The following is an 18,379-nucleotide window of genomic DNA, read 5'->3' as shown; positions in this document are numbered from 1 at the left end:
GAGAGAGAGAGAGAGAGAGAGAGAGAGAGAGAGAGAGAGAGAGAAAAGAAAGATATCGGGGTAGTGAAGGTGGAAAAAATGAAAAAAAGAAAAGAAGGTAGAGGTAAAGGATCGTGGAGCTTGCGCGGGCGTCAATGTTACCGCGAGTTATTCCCGTCACCTGACCCTGAGGAGCTCAAGCTCGCGCGAGGATCTATCTCCGTTTTACCTGCTCAGCTTGGGCATCAGCAGGCCAATAACCAAGGCGAGGTGCGTCCGATCGAGGAGCTGTCGCACACACACACACACACACACGCACGCACACGCACACAGTGGACGTTTGGCGTACACGAAATGTAAGGAAATTAAACTCGACCGCTCACTTCTCTCGAGGGAATGTGAGCACGGTTTTTATCTTGGATAAAACTAGATCTTACTAATGATATCAACATCTTCTCACTTCTGCGCTCTGTACTAAAATTTCAAGAAGAAAAGAAAACGAAAAGCAATATAAGGGAGGAGGGAGGGGGGGAGATATAGAGAGAGAAAGAGAGAGGGAGAGAGAAAGAGGGGGAAGAAAAAACAAGTAGCCGTCCGACGTGAGAGAGCACGCTCCCAGGTGCTCCAGTGAAAAATCCAGCGGTACAAGAGGAAGCACTCGAGGTATCTCCGGTAGCAATCGTGGAAGTGTTTTATTCCATCAGTACAATTCCACAGGTACACAAGTTAACAAACTAACGAGTTACATCCAAAAAAAAAAATCAAGTACAACGCCGGCGCATGATGGATATGTCGTACGCGTCGTCGACGCGAGGTCGGCGCGAGGGGACGCGAACATGCGCAGGAAACGAGGGGAAACAAGAACAACGAGCAACGGAAGAGAGACGAAATCTCGTTCCTCGCGAGAGCGGGAGGATTGCTTCCCGGGAGCACGGCGACGGCGACGACGGGCCCAGCGCAGGCAGCTCATCAGGGCGAGTCGATGATGTAGACGCGTTGGCCGGAGTGTTTCCTACGTATGTGCTGGCTCACGTGGCCCCGCTGCTTGCTGCGAGTGCCGCAATACGGGCATTTGAACCTCGGCGTCAGGCCGCATTCGTAGCGCAGGTGCCGCCTGAGGCTTTTGATCACTGTATAACCGTTGCCACACTTGGGACACACGTGGTTCCGACGACCGTTCCCTCGGCGTCGGATCGACGCCCCACCCTGACCAGCGTCGAACTTCACCGAGTCGTACGGCTCGCCGCCGCCGTAGCGTCCGTAAAGAAGCCGGTAGGAGCGCTCCACTGAAAACAAAACAAGAAAACGGTTAGTAGAGAAGCAGGGGAGAAGCGAGAAGATCGCGGGTGATCGAGCCGACGATAGAGGCGCAAAAGAACGAAAGTACGGAAGAGAAGCACGGTCTCCTCGAAAGGTGGACCGGCGGTGAATACGAGCGCGATGATTCGTCGCGTCGAGGCAGGAGTGTCCGCGCGAGAGAAGCGGTCCAACTTGTGTGACACGCTTCAACTGGTCGGCTCGAGCCGACTTATCTATGATACACAGACGAAAGACAGACGACGAAAGACACAATACTGTAAAAGCTATAATGTAAACGTTACATCACCTCTCGATCTGACCACGCAGCTTAGGTTCGCAGTCCGAATGCCCGAGTCCGATTGGACGGCCGCGCAGTAGTACACCGTCTAACGTGGCAATGCGACTGAATTGACTAAAAATCACTCGCCAAGTCGATCGGCAATAAGGGCCTCTCGATATCTCAAGAAAGCTGAAATCGGGCATGGAGATTCTACCGAGAGAATTCCTATGGCCTCTTACGCGCGTGATGTTCCTACCTGATCGACGACGACGAGTTGACAGACGGAAGCGTGTTCGAAACACCCGGTCACCTGTTCCTGAAAGTAAAGCAACTCGTCGCGCAGTTATAAAAGCGCATAACTCGAGGCATAACCGGCGAAGAGAAACAAGGCAATCAACGACGAGCCCGAAGACGAGAGCACGACCGGAGTGATCTCGAGACGGATTATGTTGCTGTGGAGACGTTTATTACAGTTATACTGGTCGATATAATATATAATAACACTGCTCACACGCAGTACCGAAATACACGACATACGATTCGTTAAGATTTCAGGTTGATCACGTAGACCCTTTGGTCGGGATGCTTCTTTCTGATATGAGAGTACATCTGCGAGGCCTGCTTACTGCGCATCTCGCAGTAAGGACACTTAAAACTGGGCTCGTGGCCGCACTCGTAGCGCAGATGTCGTTTGAGGCTTTTCATCACGGCGTAACCGTTGCCGCACTGGGGACATACGTGGTTCCGCCGACCGCGCCTCCGTCGACGTCGAATCGATGTCACCCCGACACTCTGATACGCCTCGAACTTCACCGAGTCGCATGGCCCGCCGCCGTAGCGCACGTCAATAAAGAGCGGATCCACTGAAACCAGACAATAAAACGATTAGTGAGGAGGAGGAGAGGAGCGACGATCGCGGGTAATCGAAACTGATGAAAGAGGCACGAAAGAATCGTCGGAGAAGAACGGTCCCCTCGGAACCGGTGGACCGACGTGAACACGAGCGCAATGTTCGTCGAGGAGTGAGCGCCCGCGAAAGAGACGTCCAACTTGCGGCACGCTTCAACTGGTTCGAACTACGTGAGACCAGGAGAGCGATCGTGTAATTTTTCCCCGGGACGAAAATATGAAAAGCGTGGACATTTATATAAATGTTTTCAAATGAGAAAATCTACCCTTTTCCCCCCCCCCCTCCCTCCTTCCTTCTCTTTGATCTCCAAGGGATCATGAATCTTCTCGTGTAGCGTGAATTCGTGAAAAGTGTAAATTTTCCAATTTAAAAATATTCGTGTGCATGTGAAAATATTCACTTCTCACGTTTCCAACCTGAAGAAAAATTATACAATCGTAACCTAGGTCATAAAGTGACGCTGCACAGGGGAGGACCTAGAAACTAGAACTTGGAATCTCCGTGGTACTTATTTTAATGACGCTTGTCCTTTGTCATCCTTCACCATCTATTCCCATCTAACAAAATTTTCCTGAGCGGTAAACACATTCATTTTTATACATTTTAGCAACGTGTTTGTTAGTGGTTGATCCTTTCGCTGATGTTTCAAGGCGGCCCAAGAATATAAGTTGACAATGAGGTGGTCGAATGTTGTTCGAGTTCGACTTCCCACATTTGTCATTAAAATATGCACCAAGCTTTCTATGATGCATAGAAAGATATATACTAAAGATAAGACGAAAGATATATACTATGATATGCAGACACAAAACTCTACGAAAACGTAACATCAACATTCTATCACCTCTCGGCCAGATCACGCAGCTTCAGTTCGTAGTGTGAACACGTAATTTGACGCCTGTGTAGTACATCGTCCAACCTGATAATACGACTGAATTGACTAAAAATCGCTCGTCAAGTTAATCGACAATAAGAGCCGCCAACATCTGGAGAAAACTCAAATCGAGAATGGAAATTCAAACGGGAGAATTCCTACGACCTCTTGCGCGCGTAATGCTCCCACCTGTTCAACGACGACGAGTTGACAGACGGAAACGTGTTCGAAACACCCGGTCATCTGTTCCTGAAAGTAAAGCAACTCGTCGCGCAAGTGTAAAGGGCATAACTCGGACGACCGGGCGAAGAGAAATAGGGGCAATCAGCGGTGAGCCAAAGACGAGAGAGCGATCGGAGTGATCTCGAGACGGATTATGTTGCTGTGGAGACGTTTATTGCACTTATATTGGTTGATATAATAACGCTGCTCGCGGTTTGTCAAAATACACGACATACGTAACGATTTGTTAGGATTTCAAGTTGATGACGTAGACCCTCTCATCGGGATGTTTCTTTCTGATGTGGCAGTAGATCTGCGAGGTCTGCTTGCTGCGCAACTCGCAGTAAGGACACTTAAACCTGGGCTCGTGGCCACACTCGTATCTGAAGTGGCGGTTACGATTGCTCTTGAGAGTGAAGCCATGCAGGCACTTGGGACAGTAATAAAGGGCCTTCTGGGTCTTCTTGGAGCTACAGGGAGGACGCTCGACAACAGCGGGCGTCTCGATCCCGGGACCTACGAAGCTCATCAAGGAGTCCATCATGAGAAGATCTGAAAAACAAAAAGCAAATTGTGAGACTTAGCCCGGTTTGTCTGGCAACTTTCGACTTCAGACGAATCAAGGAGGGGGGGGGGGNCAAGGGGGGGGGGGGGGAGTCTCTAACGGTTAAATAACCGAGAGGCGAACCGCCGTTTACCACTCCGAGACAGAAACAGCCGATCCGCGCGCTCGAAAGGAGAGGGGGTGGGAGGGAACGGGGGAGGGTCGAGGATACTCGTCACTGGTCCCGGAGAACATGTCCCGGCTCGTTAGATGTCCGCAGAGATGCAAGGGGTCTTTGGCGACTCTGGCATAGATGCAAAGCACACAGACGTAGGTAGAGAATTACGCGAATTTTACCATAGTAGTGATATTAGTCTCTTGTGACACGCGGCTGGACGTGATGTGATCGGNTATATATACATATACATATACATAGGGAGGGGGAGAGAGAGAAGGAGAAAGAGGAAGAGAGAGACATCCATCGTAGTTAGTTCGAGCCGCAAACAGGCACGCATCGCATTAAAAACTGTATGACAGATCATCTACCGTGCAGCTGTGACGAATTTGTCGAGTCCTGTATCCTGGACGTTTTAGTAGAAGCAACTCGAGGAGCTCCATTTCAGAGGAAGAGAGAGGGGGGAGAGAGGGGGAGAGAGAGAGAGAGAGAGAGAGTTCGAAGGCTCGGAGTATTAAGAGAAAGAATAGTGAAGAACATCCGGCGGATAGGGTGTCCGAACATCAATTTATTTTTATCTTACATTTCCACAGCGACGATATACGATCATAAAACATACCGTGGGAAATCGCTATCGATAAACCGACGGTGAAAACATGTTGCGTTCCTAATCGGCCAGGTACCGGGCGGGGTGTCTTAGCGTACCCGTCGAAGTGGCGGAGCTCGCTAGCGCGAGAAGCGGTCGCATAGCGTGGAAAATTCGCGCGCACGCGACGCTAAGATACCCCGAGCGGATGAAATCCCTCGCTCGCTCGCATAACTCGACGTCCTAAAGTCTAGTGAACGTGAAACTTAAGAGTCGAGAAGACCTAACGGAACGGTACAAAGAGCTATCATCTTGACGCGCGACGACGACGTTCGACATTAGGGCGTTCTCAACGCCCGAATCGCGCGCGTGCAAGTAAAAGCACGAGTATACTTATATATCGCTACGCGATCGATAATTATATCACAGCAACAAAAACAGTCGGCCACTAACGTGTCGTGTAGGTGTCTCTAAGACCCTTCCGTCGCGCAAAGGCAAACGGACGCGAATCGCACGAAGAGACGGGCGGCCCCCCGTCAATCGAGCCTCGCGAAAACTCATTGTATAATAATAACATGTGTTGAACGGTGTGTCAGTAACGGTGTGTCTTCGCAACATGAAGAGCAACGTTTCGTTAAGAACTAATTCCACGATGTCGACGGCCGATTACATTCTACACGTCGCTCGCTCGCTGTATCGCTCGCTATGGTGTTCTGCGAATGAGTGAATGTATATATCGATGTACCCGCCGCCCATCGTAGAAAATCAAATCAAAGGAAGGGGGAGGGGGGAGGCAACACGTGGTTCCATATCGATTAACAAACAGAAGGTAACTACGTTTGTTCCGACCGCTTAACCCTGTTCTTTCAGACTTTCTGCTCCCGTTAGTAACAATTCAGTCTTCGTGTCGAGCGCCTTGGGCGCGTTGCTCGCTTATTAACAATTCCGATTCGTCAATTGTAAAATCAACAACAATTCTCCACCTAATAATAACGACCATCGGTCGCTAGTGATGGGACTGACTAGTCAGCATCGTTAGTACGTCGAGATGCCGTTTACGTTTAAAATTCATACTTTAGTATCGTTCTTCCTAGAGAATACGTTCACGAATATTTGAGATTGATTGATACACAAGTGTGATTTTAGTATCAATACATATCAATTATTTTAAGGATGTTTTTGAGCCATTGCAAGATGTAAAACGATATAACGATAAATAAAGCATTTCAAATAGTAGAGAACAAATCTATAAATATATGCTTTCACACATAACGACGGATAATATAAAAAAGAACGAGTCGATAAATCACAAAATTCAAATCTACCTCTTGCGAAATATAAAAAGGAATTTCTCTTAGCTTAACCTAACTCGTTAAATACGTCGATAAAGAAACGAATGTAACAATAAACAGCCATTGCGTGTGATCATATGATATAACGATGCGGCAATTAAAATAAATTTTCGCGTTATCGTTATTAAATAGTATTATACAACACTTTTGTACAACATTTAATTACCCTACGATACTTACGTTTTTATCGTATTTGCATATACTTTACCTTTGTAAATTTATCTTTTATTGCATCTTTATATTTTCTATCTCACGCAAAAGTAAAACTTTCTCTGTTCGTCCTCCCTTCATTGAGTGGACATCGTATGTTATATATATCGACAATATTATCGGAGAATATATAAAAAAATATACTTACGCAATAAATAATGTAAAATTTAATATTGAGAATAAAGATTCTGAAAATGTAAAAGACAAGTCGATCGAGATTTGCGATAATTGACAGGTCTCAATAAACGAACCTCGATACCAATGATTGTTTTAGTTCGTTACCTAGTTGACTCTATCATACGATGATGTATGTCTTATATATGTTTGCGCGCGCGTGTGTGTGTGTGTGTGTGTGTGTATGTGCGGGCACTAAATATATATATATATATTTAAATGTATATCGACTTTTCTAATGAGCGCGACGGCAAATCAATCCCATCACTACCGATCGCTCACTCCTACCGTCGCTCCCGCTCATTTATTGTAGACTGATCGATCCTGGTACCTTAGAGATGCACGCAAATGTTTCCTCGTGTTCCATCGTCAACCTCACAACCTGAATCGTTAAAGGTATACAGCTATATCTTAAAAAACATACGACTCTCTTAAAGCTCCTAATAATCGAAAGATTGCTTATTGGACAGCGCGCGAATGCCGGAGCTCTGAATGTGCGCGCGTTAAGCGCTCCCTTTTCCTCCCAAGACCCTCGCGAGAATCCTCCCTCTTTGTCGCCTCAAGCACGGCGATACCTGGTATGAAGTGCGCGGAGGTGCACCGGTCCCCGAGCATCGACGACGGTGAGCCATCGGCCGATCGCTCGGGGCACATTGAGAGGCTCCGCGCGCCGGCTCTCGTTAATTGCTAAGCATGGAGATACTTCGTAACGTGTAAAGACGGAGAGAATATTTTGACGATAATACTGAGTCCCATTATTCCAGCCGCTACGAATCTCTCGCACGGTTCGTCGTTTCGCAATATATCCTCCCGATAGCGGCGGACCTCTCGCCACGACCAGGGCCTGCAGGGTCGCGCTCTCGCCTCATGTCATGCTCTCATTCTCGACAGGCGCGCAAACACTATTCGCAACACGGCGACACGGATGAGCCCGACAGAAGCGTAGGAACCGCACCGCGCTCGTGAAACTCTTAACAACTAGGGACGTTCATGATATACATCTCCCCGCGAAGATGTCGCTCAGCCGTTCCGCGCGGCTAACGAGGATCAGGACGCGTTGAACGATCGATATATGACGCCGACGGCTGCCCTGGACCCCCAGCGGGATTAAACACGCGCCTGATTCCCGAAGCCGCGCGACAGACCGACTCGACAGATCGTCACTCCCCAAAGTGCAATCAGTGTGTCTTCATTGAAATGCTATACCCACGGTAATTCGGTCATGAGCATCGAACTGCATTGAAAGAAGGATTTGGTAACAAGTACCAAAATTCGGTTAATTTTGGTGCCGACCAAATATTGGATTATTGCAACCAAATAATTTCGTTTCCGTATACCGTATATATGGAACTAGATTGTTCAGTAATCAAACATTTGATCGGTATGTATTAAGTTTTAATACTTGTTACCAAATCCTTCTTCCAGTATGTAACCATACCGGAACGAGCACGCCTTTGTTCTCGAGCGATCAGAGCTATGTGAGAGAGAAATAGGAAAACCGCCTATCCTCGTCTAAGTGCAGCGACCACATTTTTGGATGTACTATGAATTCTGACAATACTTATCATTGCAAGCATTTTTCACACGCGGAAATGTTATTTCTTCAAAAGAGACTATCCCAGATTCAAGTTTGTTTTGGGAGCTTCTGTGCTGAAAGCGTTATTCTATCTTTATCGTTCATTACACGTTGAAGGATAATAGAATGATGCTTTCAGCACTAAAGCGTCCAAAACGATCCAGGTAGACATATTTTGGTATATTGTCCGCATCGTGATTAGCATACATACGTTAAGATGCGTCCTCACACAACAAGAATTCTGTCAATGTATAAAAGAAGATCATCTGATGCCATAAAAATTGCGGCAATATCGCGGCGATATTTTGTTGCCATAAATATTGTCATAAATATTGCTTATTTTGTCCGAAAGAGAAAGCAATTAATCCAGAATTACACTGTAGTAATAAGAAGTCAATACTTTGATTAAAATTATGGCATAATAAATGAGTATTTCTTAAAACAAGAATATTTTAAACACGTTGTGCTGTTGCAATGGCATCATAAAGCATTGAATGCATACCATGTTCAGCATTTTTGTCTATTCGGGAAACTTAACTTATACCGGCTTCTACAACACATCACAGAACTTAAACACGTCCATATTAGGAATGTTTTTAGGCATTATAGTTCACGCTAAAAAGAGATATGGTACCAATACGATTCAAACTACCTCCGTCTGATCGTCTGCCACCAAGATGGGGATGTGGTCGTGTGTTCGAATATGATTATGTTTCAATGGTCACAAACGTAGCAATCAATAAAATTTCGCTGAAAAGATCGGTTAATAGCACATATAAACAATATCAATTAGTCAATATCAGTTCACAGACTGTTCGTGCATTGCAGTTACAGATGTAAAATCACGCAAGGCGCATGTGGAAGGCGTTAGTTTCATCGGCCCAAACACATACCTGGACTCGGTACAACGTAAATCATACCACCACTGCTGATTAAGATCAGTGGAGGTACAAAACGGAAGAATAAAGCAGGAATGTTTCTGTCAAAAAATCAATGAACATTGAAATGATCATCGGTGAGAAACATTCCTTTGATACTGATTTACATTCAGAAACACGTTCACTGATTCACTTTGAGGGAGCACGACGACTTCCTCGCGCGACGAGCGTGAATCGCATAAAACCTATCTAATGGGAGCCCGAAACATCCAATCGAAATGCTCGCTTTATTCACGCGAGTGCGGTTCTCCGAGCGTCCGTTGCATCGCCGTTGCATAAAAAGTTCATTCTCCCCGCGAGGATGAGACACCCCACAAAGGTAACTTGTCCTCGACCTTCAAGTTTACCACGTAGACCCTCTGACCGGCGTGTCTGGTCCTGATGTGGGACATCACGTTGGACGTCTGCTTGCTGCGGAACTTGCAGTAAGGACATTGAAAGCGCGGCGGCTGGCCACACTCGTACTTGAAGTGCCTGGTCATGTTGCCCTTGACGGTGAAGGAGCGGCCGCATTTGGGACAGCGAAACGGCTTATCAGGGGTGTTCCTCACAGCCACGTGAGGATAATAACTGTTGTTGCTCTCGGTGTCGAAGCCTTTGCCGGATTGCAAGATGTAATTGAGGTCCAGTTGAGGAACCGCCGCGTAGAAACCTGAAACTTAACCAGTCAGCCGGTTAGTCGGACGAAGCACGTCGCCACGTGCGTGAAGAGGCTCGAGGGTGTCAGCCCGAAAACCAATGAGAAGCTTTCGGACTCCCCTCGGCGTGGTGGGGAGCGATTGAAAGGTTTCTTTTCACCGGATTTTTGGTACGTCATGCTTTGCTGTATTGCGTTAATGAAGATGGGAATACCTTTGAGAACCGCGAGGCATCTTCCTGACGAACCTGTTATTCGGCAAACGCCCGTCGCGCGGGCTACGGTGACGCAGAAGCACGGTGATTTTACGAAATGCTATTGGAATCTAAGTTGCTACGAGTGTTCGTACTCTTTTATGTCTTCTCTTTTCCTTGCACCTTACGAAACTACGTTTATCTAGAGATCTATATCCGAGAAATCGGAGTCAGTTGATGTGCAGTCTTCGGGTGATGAGAAAGAGAAAGACACAGATTCGTTCTACCCGCGGCTGGTAGTATACGTGGAAAAGGGACGTGAACAAGAATGACAACGAGTGTACCGCCGCCTCGGTTAAAAGACTCGCATCCCGGCGGCGGACACCAGAATATCACGTAAAATTTTATTCTACAAAACAACATACAAGCGAATCATCATAGCTCTTACAAAGTAGAAGCAACGATCTCTCCGAATCTTATATTACGACTTTAGCTATATCCCAAAGTTAGAATCTCCTCAGACGATCCTTGACTCCGGCTATTGCTTGAGTCTTCAGTGTGGCGCGAGACAATGTCCCTCATCTCGGAATGCTATCGACCACCGGCGAACCTCTTCCATGTCCAAAGAGGCTCGAATATCAGGAACGTAACATAGAACCCGCTCGATCAAACGTATGTGCATCGTGTCAGATGAAATCGAGTCAGAAACTTCAAATTTGAAACGGCTGAGAAGAGTTTTCCGAACTCTAAGAGATTCGGGTGGCGAAGAGACGTAGGCATCGTGAATTTTGACGGAAACGGAATAAAACGCGAAATAAAAAAAAAAGTATGCGTTAGACCTTTCGTTAGACCTCATTTGCCGAACCTACATCGCCAATTCTGTTCCCATTTCCAGGAACGATCGTACTTTTCTCACGGAAAAAGAAAACGCGGCGATAACAAACGGTACTGAGAAACATTAGCCTCGATTGGTGACGTGCGATGATCGCGGCAAAAAGCGAGCCCAATGGAGAGGTGAAATTCGCTCGAGTGGTTTGAGATCAGGCTTGAAATGGGAGACACGCGCGATCTTCGTGCTCAGAGCTTCATGTCGAAGATAAAAACCTCCTCTTCCGGGTGTTTCTTCCTGATGTGGGCGTACACCGGCGAGGTTTGCTTGCTCCGTAGTCCACAGTAGGGGCACTGAAACCTCGGCTCGTGCCCGCACTCGTAGTTCACATGGCGATCTTTGTTCCTCTTCAGGGTGAAGCCACGCCCGCATTTTTGGCACTGGAAGGGCTTCCTCTCGTCGGCCACGGCCTTGCGCGTACGTATCCTCGAGGTCCTCGACGCCTTCGAATTGTGCGAATTGTTCCCGGTCGTTCCCGGCCGATACTTGCAGATCATATTCGGTCCGAACGGCGGCAGCACGTGCAGCCCTGAAACACGGAGACGAAGATGCTGAAGAGCATGCTCGAGTGCGCGCGAGAGATGAAAGTTTTATTGATGACCATCGGCCGTTCAATCTAGGCCGCCATCAGGTTCCCCAGCACAAGCAGCGTATAACGAAAATGATTAAATCTGTAAGATGCTCCTCGCGACGTGACCTTGCACGTACTCAGCATCTCCGTCTTCGTCTGTACACACGTCGTAAATAAGTAATCTATGCGTGCGACGTTGCGCGATGTTAATTTTATAAGACGGTAAACCGACTGTAACATACAGTCGACCGACGAATCGGACATATGTATGTCCGATCTGTGGTGAATCTTTATTGACCGATTGACGGGACCGATGAACGGTACCGCCTAGCATGCGGTAGCCGGCGATGATCTGCAATTGATTGAGAATCTGATTAACACACATTCGCATTCCTCGGTAGAAAGAAAGCGAGAGAAGGAAGAAGAAAAGAGATGAGTGATGTGTAGAATCTCTGGGATCGGTGTAGATCGCAGCAGATCGTTAAGCACAGGGCTGGTCGCAAATGAACCACACGGTGCTTGGCAATCCAACTGCTCGTTTTATTAAAATACAAAAACAATCGTATCGGCGAGCGTTCGACGTTGCTTTTATCGGGGCCGAAAATAGACGCCCAGCTTTCGGTCGAAAAACAACGCCTTGAGATGCGGATGGTGAACGCGCAGGTGGCGCATAATGTGCGTCTTCTGGTGATTCTTCATCGTGCAGTGCGAGCACTCGAATCTCGGCGGCTGCTTGCAACGATGTCGCAAGTGCGCCAGCATCGATTTCTTCCACTTGTACAAGTTGTGGCAGCTTGGACATTCGTACATGCCGTTGCGCCGATTGATGGAGATCTCGGCCGGCCGCGTTCCGTCGCTCTTGATGGCCCATTTGAGAAGGTCGCCTGAAACCCACGAAAAAGACAGGAGCGTTTTAGTAACGAGCCAAGCCACGGCCGCAGCACGTAAAGGAAGACACTCGTCTGTCTTGCAAAGTGGAGTCGCCACATCGGCGCTCTTCCACGCACCGGTAAATAACGACGATCACGTGTAAACGAGACTCTGCTCACCGTGTTCGTGAGACATGGACGTTATGAGGCACGAACAACTCAACGGGCATCACTAGACACAGGGGCAGCAAAGAGAACAATAGAGAAAGAGAGATAGAGTAAGAGAGAGAGAGAGAGAGAGAGCGAGAGAGGAGAGGAGAGAAAGATTTTTCGATGAAACGGTAGCCGTCTTTATTGGCGCACGCGATGGAGCAAGGTGAACGAACACTTTATTACAATCTTCTCTCTATATACTTTAACGGCTACGTAATATAAAATTTCCCGTGCGTTGTCGTGCGTAAGAGTCGCTTCGAGAGTCGTGTGATCCGACGGTTCTTCAGTACATCATTTCGATTTTCAGAGGTCCAAAAGCAACCGTGGACAGCGGTAACGTCCGCGTAACTACGAGTCTTACGCATAAAGTGCGACTCGATAGTGTCGAAAACTGCGATCCGACCGGTAAGAGCGTTAGAGTATCAGTGGATTGTCATCAAGAATAAGTCTTATCACGATTGTGTTAAACGATGCTTAACCGACTATAAAGAACTTACGTATTATCTTTCGAGAAGTTGCTCGTATTATTATAGATATTATTTGTACAATCGTTCCTTTGTAGCTTACAGCAACGTTGCTTGAGCTTGGGAAATACGCCAACGTGAACGACGGAAATTCGGTTGGCGTTAAGATTGTAAACGTGTAAAATCGTCGAGTTACAATGTTTTACAACGACCCGGAGGGGAGGCGGGGGCGGATTATTGAAAATCGAGTTTCTCAAAGAGGAATCAGTTTATCCTTACACACAAAATTACCTACGTGATGCACGTAATAAAACATAATTACCTAACAAAGCATAATCATCGACGTATGTATCTCGCGACGGTTCGACCGACTCGCGCATATATCACATGTAATTACAATTAATACACAGAAACGCACGCGCGACAGCATCACGCGGAAATTGCATCGTCCCCGGGACGCGAGAGACGCGAGACGATCCCGTTTCTCGCATCTCTCGCGCGTAAAAGTCTAGAATATATGCACGTGTGATATATTCTCCGCACAAAAGGAAGAAATAAAAAATATACAAAAATAAACGAGCGAGACGATATGTACACGAAATATACATCGAGCTCCTTCGACCATCCTCCTATCGTAAGACGCATGTAAAATGACGTTCGACAACGCGATCGAAAGAACATGACGGGAAGTCCGATCGCACCCAGCCGGCTCTTAAGATGCCAACTCATGAGACGCTCGTTGCAGCGTCGAACATGGTCACGTGGTCACAATCTGACGCGTCTAAGAAGAGAAGTTGAAATTTATTCGTCTTCTAGGGTCATGAACCGACGAGGTAATACTAAAGACCACTGGCATTACGAAAATACAGAAAATCCCGCTGTTAATAACCTCTAGTCCACTTAATTTGTCCAGTTAATTTGTGTCAAATTCAACGTAAATAATAACTACAGAAATGCAGTTTCATATAAATATTTAATATACTTCATTGGAAGTCAGTGTACATGTCGGTAAAACACCGAGAAGGGTTTCTGTAAATTATAAAATTAATATTTTTATTACGACTTAAACTAAGAATGGTCGGTGTTGCCATCCTTCTTCAATTACTTCCAGGCCCTTTTCCCCGTATGAAAATTTATGCTGAGCTGAGGGTCTTCAGTATCACCTCGTCGGTGTGTCACACGTCATATGAATTGCCAATTTGGATATTCAAATGCTTTATATTGCTCATTATGTCCTATTATTTTTTCCTACTCAGTCTCTTAACGACGTATAACATTTACTTGGGAATGACATAATTCTCGGAGAGAAACTATGCGAGATTGACGCGCTGTAATGTGCAAGATTCGACGCTGCTTCGTGCGTTTTCTCACTATCCAGCAGCAACTTCAATCACGTGACTTGATTTTGACGCTAAAAATGAGCGACGAACGTCAGCATGAAAAGGCACCTTTAGTCATTTCGATGCCAAGAGAGCCTCGCGTTGGTAGCGATGTCGATGCAGTAGAGCTCGCTGTTCGGATGAAACGTGCGTATGTGCGTCCACACGTGCGTGCGCTGGCGCAAGTGGTGCTTACAATACGGGCACTCGAAACGCTGCGGCGTGCCGCACTCGTATCTGTAATGCCGCGTCATGTGACTGCGGTGCTTGTAGCTGCGGTCGCACTTGGGACAGTGGTGCCGGTCAGCGGCGCTCGGGCCGTAGCTGATGCTACGTTGGCTCCGCAGGGACCACTTCAGGAACGAACCTGGAAAAAGAGAATTTGCGCCGGTTAGTCAAGCGAGGCGTGCACGCACGAGGGAGTTCCGCGCGCGCGGTCTCTCTTAGGTTCGTCTCCTCGACCCTCTGCCGGGGGGAACTCTCGTCGGTCACCAGGGCACAGAGAGGTGCGAAGGCCTCGCTCGCGACACTTCCGGCCGAGAAAGGGTCACACACTCGGTGCGACCGTAGATCTACCGTGCGAGATCTTGTCATCAGAGGTAAACGGCGGGAGACAAAGTATCATGGGATGTCTGAAGAGCGTCGAAAAGACGGATGCGGGTGGTGGTGATGGAAATCGGCTGGTGGACGCGGGAAAGTTAGACGATAAAACAGTGAGAAATCGCAGAGAAGATAAAAATGCAAGAAGGATATAGTCGGAAGCTGTGAAAGAAACGTATAGGAAATGCGACACGGATCGGGTGGTATTTATATGCGGATAGAAAAACTTTTGTTTTCTTTAGAAAGAGAGAGAGAGAGAGAGAGAGAGAGAGAGAGAGAGAGAGAGAGAGAGAGAGAACTGGGTCTGATATAGAACCTCTGTATTCATTTAAATGTTAAATTTATGCATAAAATTCAGAACTATGTACACACATATCGATATTCGTTCAGTGTTGTAACAGTAAATTGTCTTATTTATTACCGTCAATGAATAGTTACAATATAATTCCGATATTCTCAAGAGAGACAGAGTTACAAGCCTAGGGCACATGCTTTGGCGTCAATGAAGAACATACGTCGAGCGTCAAGAAAAAAAAAGCAGTTCGTAGCGAGTAGGCGCTACAATCCAATAAATAATTGGTTTATTAGATTAAGCAAAAATAACAAATATATATAGTATTTATTTACGTACATAATAAACAAGACAAAGGACGATCTAATGATGAATAAACAAAATGTTACGCATGACTGCGTCAGGCGACTCTCAATTACTGATATGATCATAGATTTCTACATACTATATTACACCGCTAACGCGTGCACTCGTTTGCACACCGCTTGCACACATATTTTCCGATGAAGTTGGGAACTCAGCAAATCGCCACGATTGCGAGCCACGAGCTTGTACGATAATCAGTTATAACGAGACATTCAACGTTGTAACTACAACGGAGGGAAACATAATTATCATTAATATACTCTATCTAATCTATCAAATAGCAATATAATAAAGGATCAATATTTATATCGCGTACTGTCACTTCGGCTATTGTCATAACCAATTGCCACACAAGCCCGTGAGCAATAACTCGTAATCGTGTCCATTTGATGTACTTCTAACTTCATTGAAAAAAAAACACGTAAAATATAAAAAATGTAAAAACGCAAACCGTTGTGCAAACGAGCGTACAGAATTCATGAAATAAAATGTGATGCAAAAGAAGGTATGGTGATGATGTATGTCGGGTAAACAAAAATATCAGGATGATAGAATTTTGTCACGTTGCTGCGTGTGTGGCCATACTCATAAAGTAATAACGTAACATTGGTCGTAAAATTGCAAAAATATGTTTACCAGTTGTTGTGTAACTGACTGCAGAGACATATTCTACAAGTATATAATACTCCCGCAAGCGATTCCCCTGTATACGCAGCATCCGCCTACTAGACAAATGTTACCTGGCTTCACGTTTCAGATCGTCGTTAGCAGTCTAATGCAATATATAGAAATCTGCATATGCGACTCATATTCCCATCAAAAATAACCAACTCGCTGCTCAATCTAACATCGATAGAACACCGGGTCGCAAAGTGCGAAACGAAAAATACAACATATGAGAAGTTCGTCAACGAAAACGAGATATTATAAGAAATACGTAGGTCGTACGAGAAACGAAATAATAACAACTCGCACGCTAGTGGACAAAGAGATCACAGATATCAGTTAACTGACCAAAAGGGCGACCTAAAATAGAGCTCTGCAAATTAAGACAACAGTCCGGCCAGATACGTTATCAAATATAACCTAGCCTGATTTATATCCGTTTTAGTAAAGCCACACTCAAAGAAAGAATTAGCCATAGGAGCTAAAATGTAGCAGCTGAAATAGAGATAGCAGCTAATGAATTTAGAGATTTTCCTAAAAAGTAAAGAGAATCCTTAGAGATTCAAAAACACCCCAACAATTTCAACAGAAATAGTAGACTAAATATCAGTCGAATTTAACAATCCATCTGTTCAGCATCATAAATTTCCTAGAGAGCGCAACACCTCAAAAGGCGCTACACTCACTCTTATTTAAATCTAGCCTCTTAACGGTTCAAGTAGGCTCGTAAGAAGCTCGCTAAGAAAAAGCCTTGTGTAGGAGCGACAATCTAGGATCGCACCTCATCCTGAAGAAATAAGTTGAAATGTTAACGAAACGTCAGAAATAAACCTATAAAGAATGCGATATTAGCTCGGACACAAAATCAAATATATTATTCACTGTATAGCCTTAAGGTCCCCGTATATTTACCACAACCATCTTGTTTTATAACATCAGCGGAAAAATCCATGCTCAAAATTCTTATGATATACGTTCAAATAAAACGACATATCCACAAAATGATATTTGTGATAAATTCAGCACAATTGTAAAATGCTCCGAACACTTTCCTTTTGCTCGAGCAGTCATTAAATAACTATAAAATTAACGTGACAAAATCATGAGAAAAAATAAATTAAAAGAGAAAATTGTATGTCGTGTTATTTTGACGGTTACTTATTGATCGTTAGAACAAAAGGAAAGTGTTCGGAGTATTTTACAAGTGTTGTGAATTTATCACCATAAATGTTATTTTGTGGCCTTTCTTGAACGTATAATGCAAAAATTCTCGGTATGCGTTTTCTCGCTTATGATGTCGTCAAACAAGACAACGAGGAACCAGGAGCCTTAATTTGAACAGCTAATAAATTTAGTTGCGGTAGCAACGATATTAGCTGTTCTTATTTTAACTCCGATGACTAATTCTACCTCTTAGTGCAAACTCGAATCTGACCTGGATCAATTTTCTGATAAGAAAATGGGCCATGCTCTGACTTAACCGAAACGGGTCACACTGACAAAAGGATCTGGTAGCAAGTGTTAAAATTTGATGAATTTGCCGAGCAAATATTTAATTACTGCAAGCAAATAATTCAGTTTTATACACTATATATAATATTGCCCGTATATCGTATATTTACTATACGGAACTAAGTTATTTGCTTGCAGCAATCGAATATTTGAGTACTTATCAGCAAATCCTTCCTTCAGTGCGGACTAGATCATATTTAATAACACTGAATCGGACCTGATCGATTTGCAGGGCTCCGATCTAAAGGACACCCATAACATCCGTAGTAGTCGCTCGCATATCGTACCAGAGAACAGAAATCGTCGATCTAACAGTCTGTCAGAGGAACGTCACCGCTACGTGGAACTCGCGCATCTACTCGTGAACAGCGGCGTGTCCAGCGCGCAGCGTTCTTCTCTCTGTCTGTCTCACGACCTCAACCCTGCTGAGTATCGAGGGCGTAGACCGGCCGATTGTGATGATTGCTCTTGATGTGCGAGTAGACGTGCGAACGATGCTTGCCAGTGTAGACGCAGTGCGGGCACTTGAAGCGCGGCGCCTTGCCGCACTCGTACTTGAGGTGCCTGTGCAGCCCGCGGTACCACTTGTAGGTCTTGCGACACGTGGG

The 18,379-nt window shown here is 45.7% G+C and overlaps 3 protein-coding genes across 4 annotated transcripts; all 3 read right to left on the bottom strand.

The window, feature by feature from the left end:
- Positions 1–3,716: 3,716 nt before the first annotated feature.
- Positions 3,717–4,183, bottom strand: LOC106744586 (longitudinals lacking protein, isoforms A/B/D/L-like). The gene has a single exon (XM_014619502.1). The coding sequence runs from the start codon at positions 4,106–4,108 to the stop codon at positions 3,812–3,814; it is 297 nt and encodes a 98-aa protein (XP_014474988.1). The 5' UTR covers positions 4,109–4,183; the 3' UTR covers positions 3,717–3,811.
- Positions 4,184–4,683: 500 nt separating this feature from the next.
- On the bottom strand, positions 4,684–11,554 carry LOC106744485 (zinc finger protein 786-like). The gene is made up of 4 exons (XM_014619316.1): positions 11,548–11,554; positions 11,055–11,368; positions 9,972–10,071; positions 4,684–9,777 (listed from the first exon to the last, which is right to left on the bottom strand). Exons 1-4 carry the CDS (start codon positions 11,552–11,554, stop codon positions 9,404–9,406), a joined length of 795 nt encoding a protein of 264 aa, XP_014474802.1. The 3' UTR covers positions 4,684–9,403.
- LOC106744547 (protein krueppel-like) lies at positions 11,348–18,171 on the bottom strand. Of its 2 annotated transcripts, none has more exons than XM_014619438.1 (3): positions 18,059–18,171; positions 14,405–14,702; positions 11,348–12,294 (listed from the first exon to the last, which is right to left on the bottom strand). In XM_014619438.1, the coding sequence occupies exons 2-3, from the start codon at positions 14,412–14,414 to the stop codon at positions 11,999–12,001; spliced, it is 306 nt and encodes a 101-aa protein (XP_014474924.1). In that variant the 5' UTR covers positions 14,415–14,702; positions 18,059–18,171; the 3' UTR covers positions 11,348–11,998. The 2 variants fall into 2 exon arrangements, with proteins under 2 accessions (XP_014474924.1, XP_014474914.1); XM_014619428.1 differs by having other exon boundaries at positions 14,532–14,702.
- Between the last annotated feature and the right edge of the window lie 208 nt (positions 18,172–18,379).

Source organism: Dinoponera quadriceps, unplaced genomic scaffold, assembly GCF_001313825.1.
Source record: "Dinoponera quadriceps isolate SergipeBrazil2010 unplaced genomic scaffold, ASM131382v1 scaffold18, whole genome shotgun sequence".
Taxonomy (NCBI): Eukaryota; Metazoa; Arthropoda; class Insecta; order Hymenoptera; family Formicidae; genus Dinoponera; species Dinoponera quadriceps.
The sequence above is the reverse complement of the archived record's forward strand: the minus strand, read 5'-3'. Positions and strand labels throughout refer to the sequence as shown.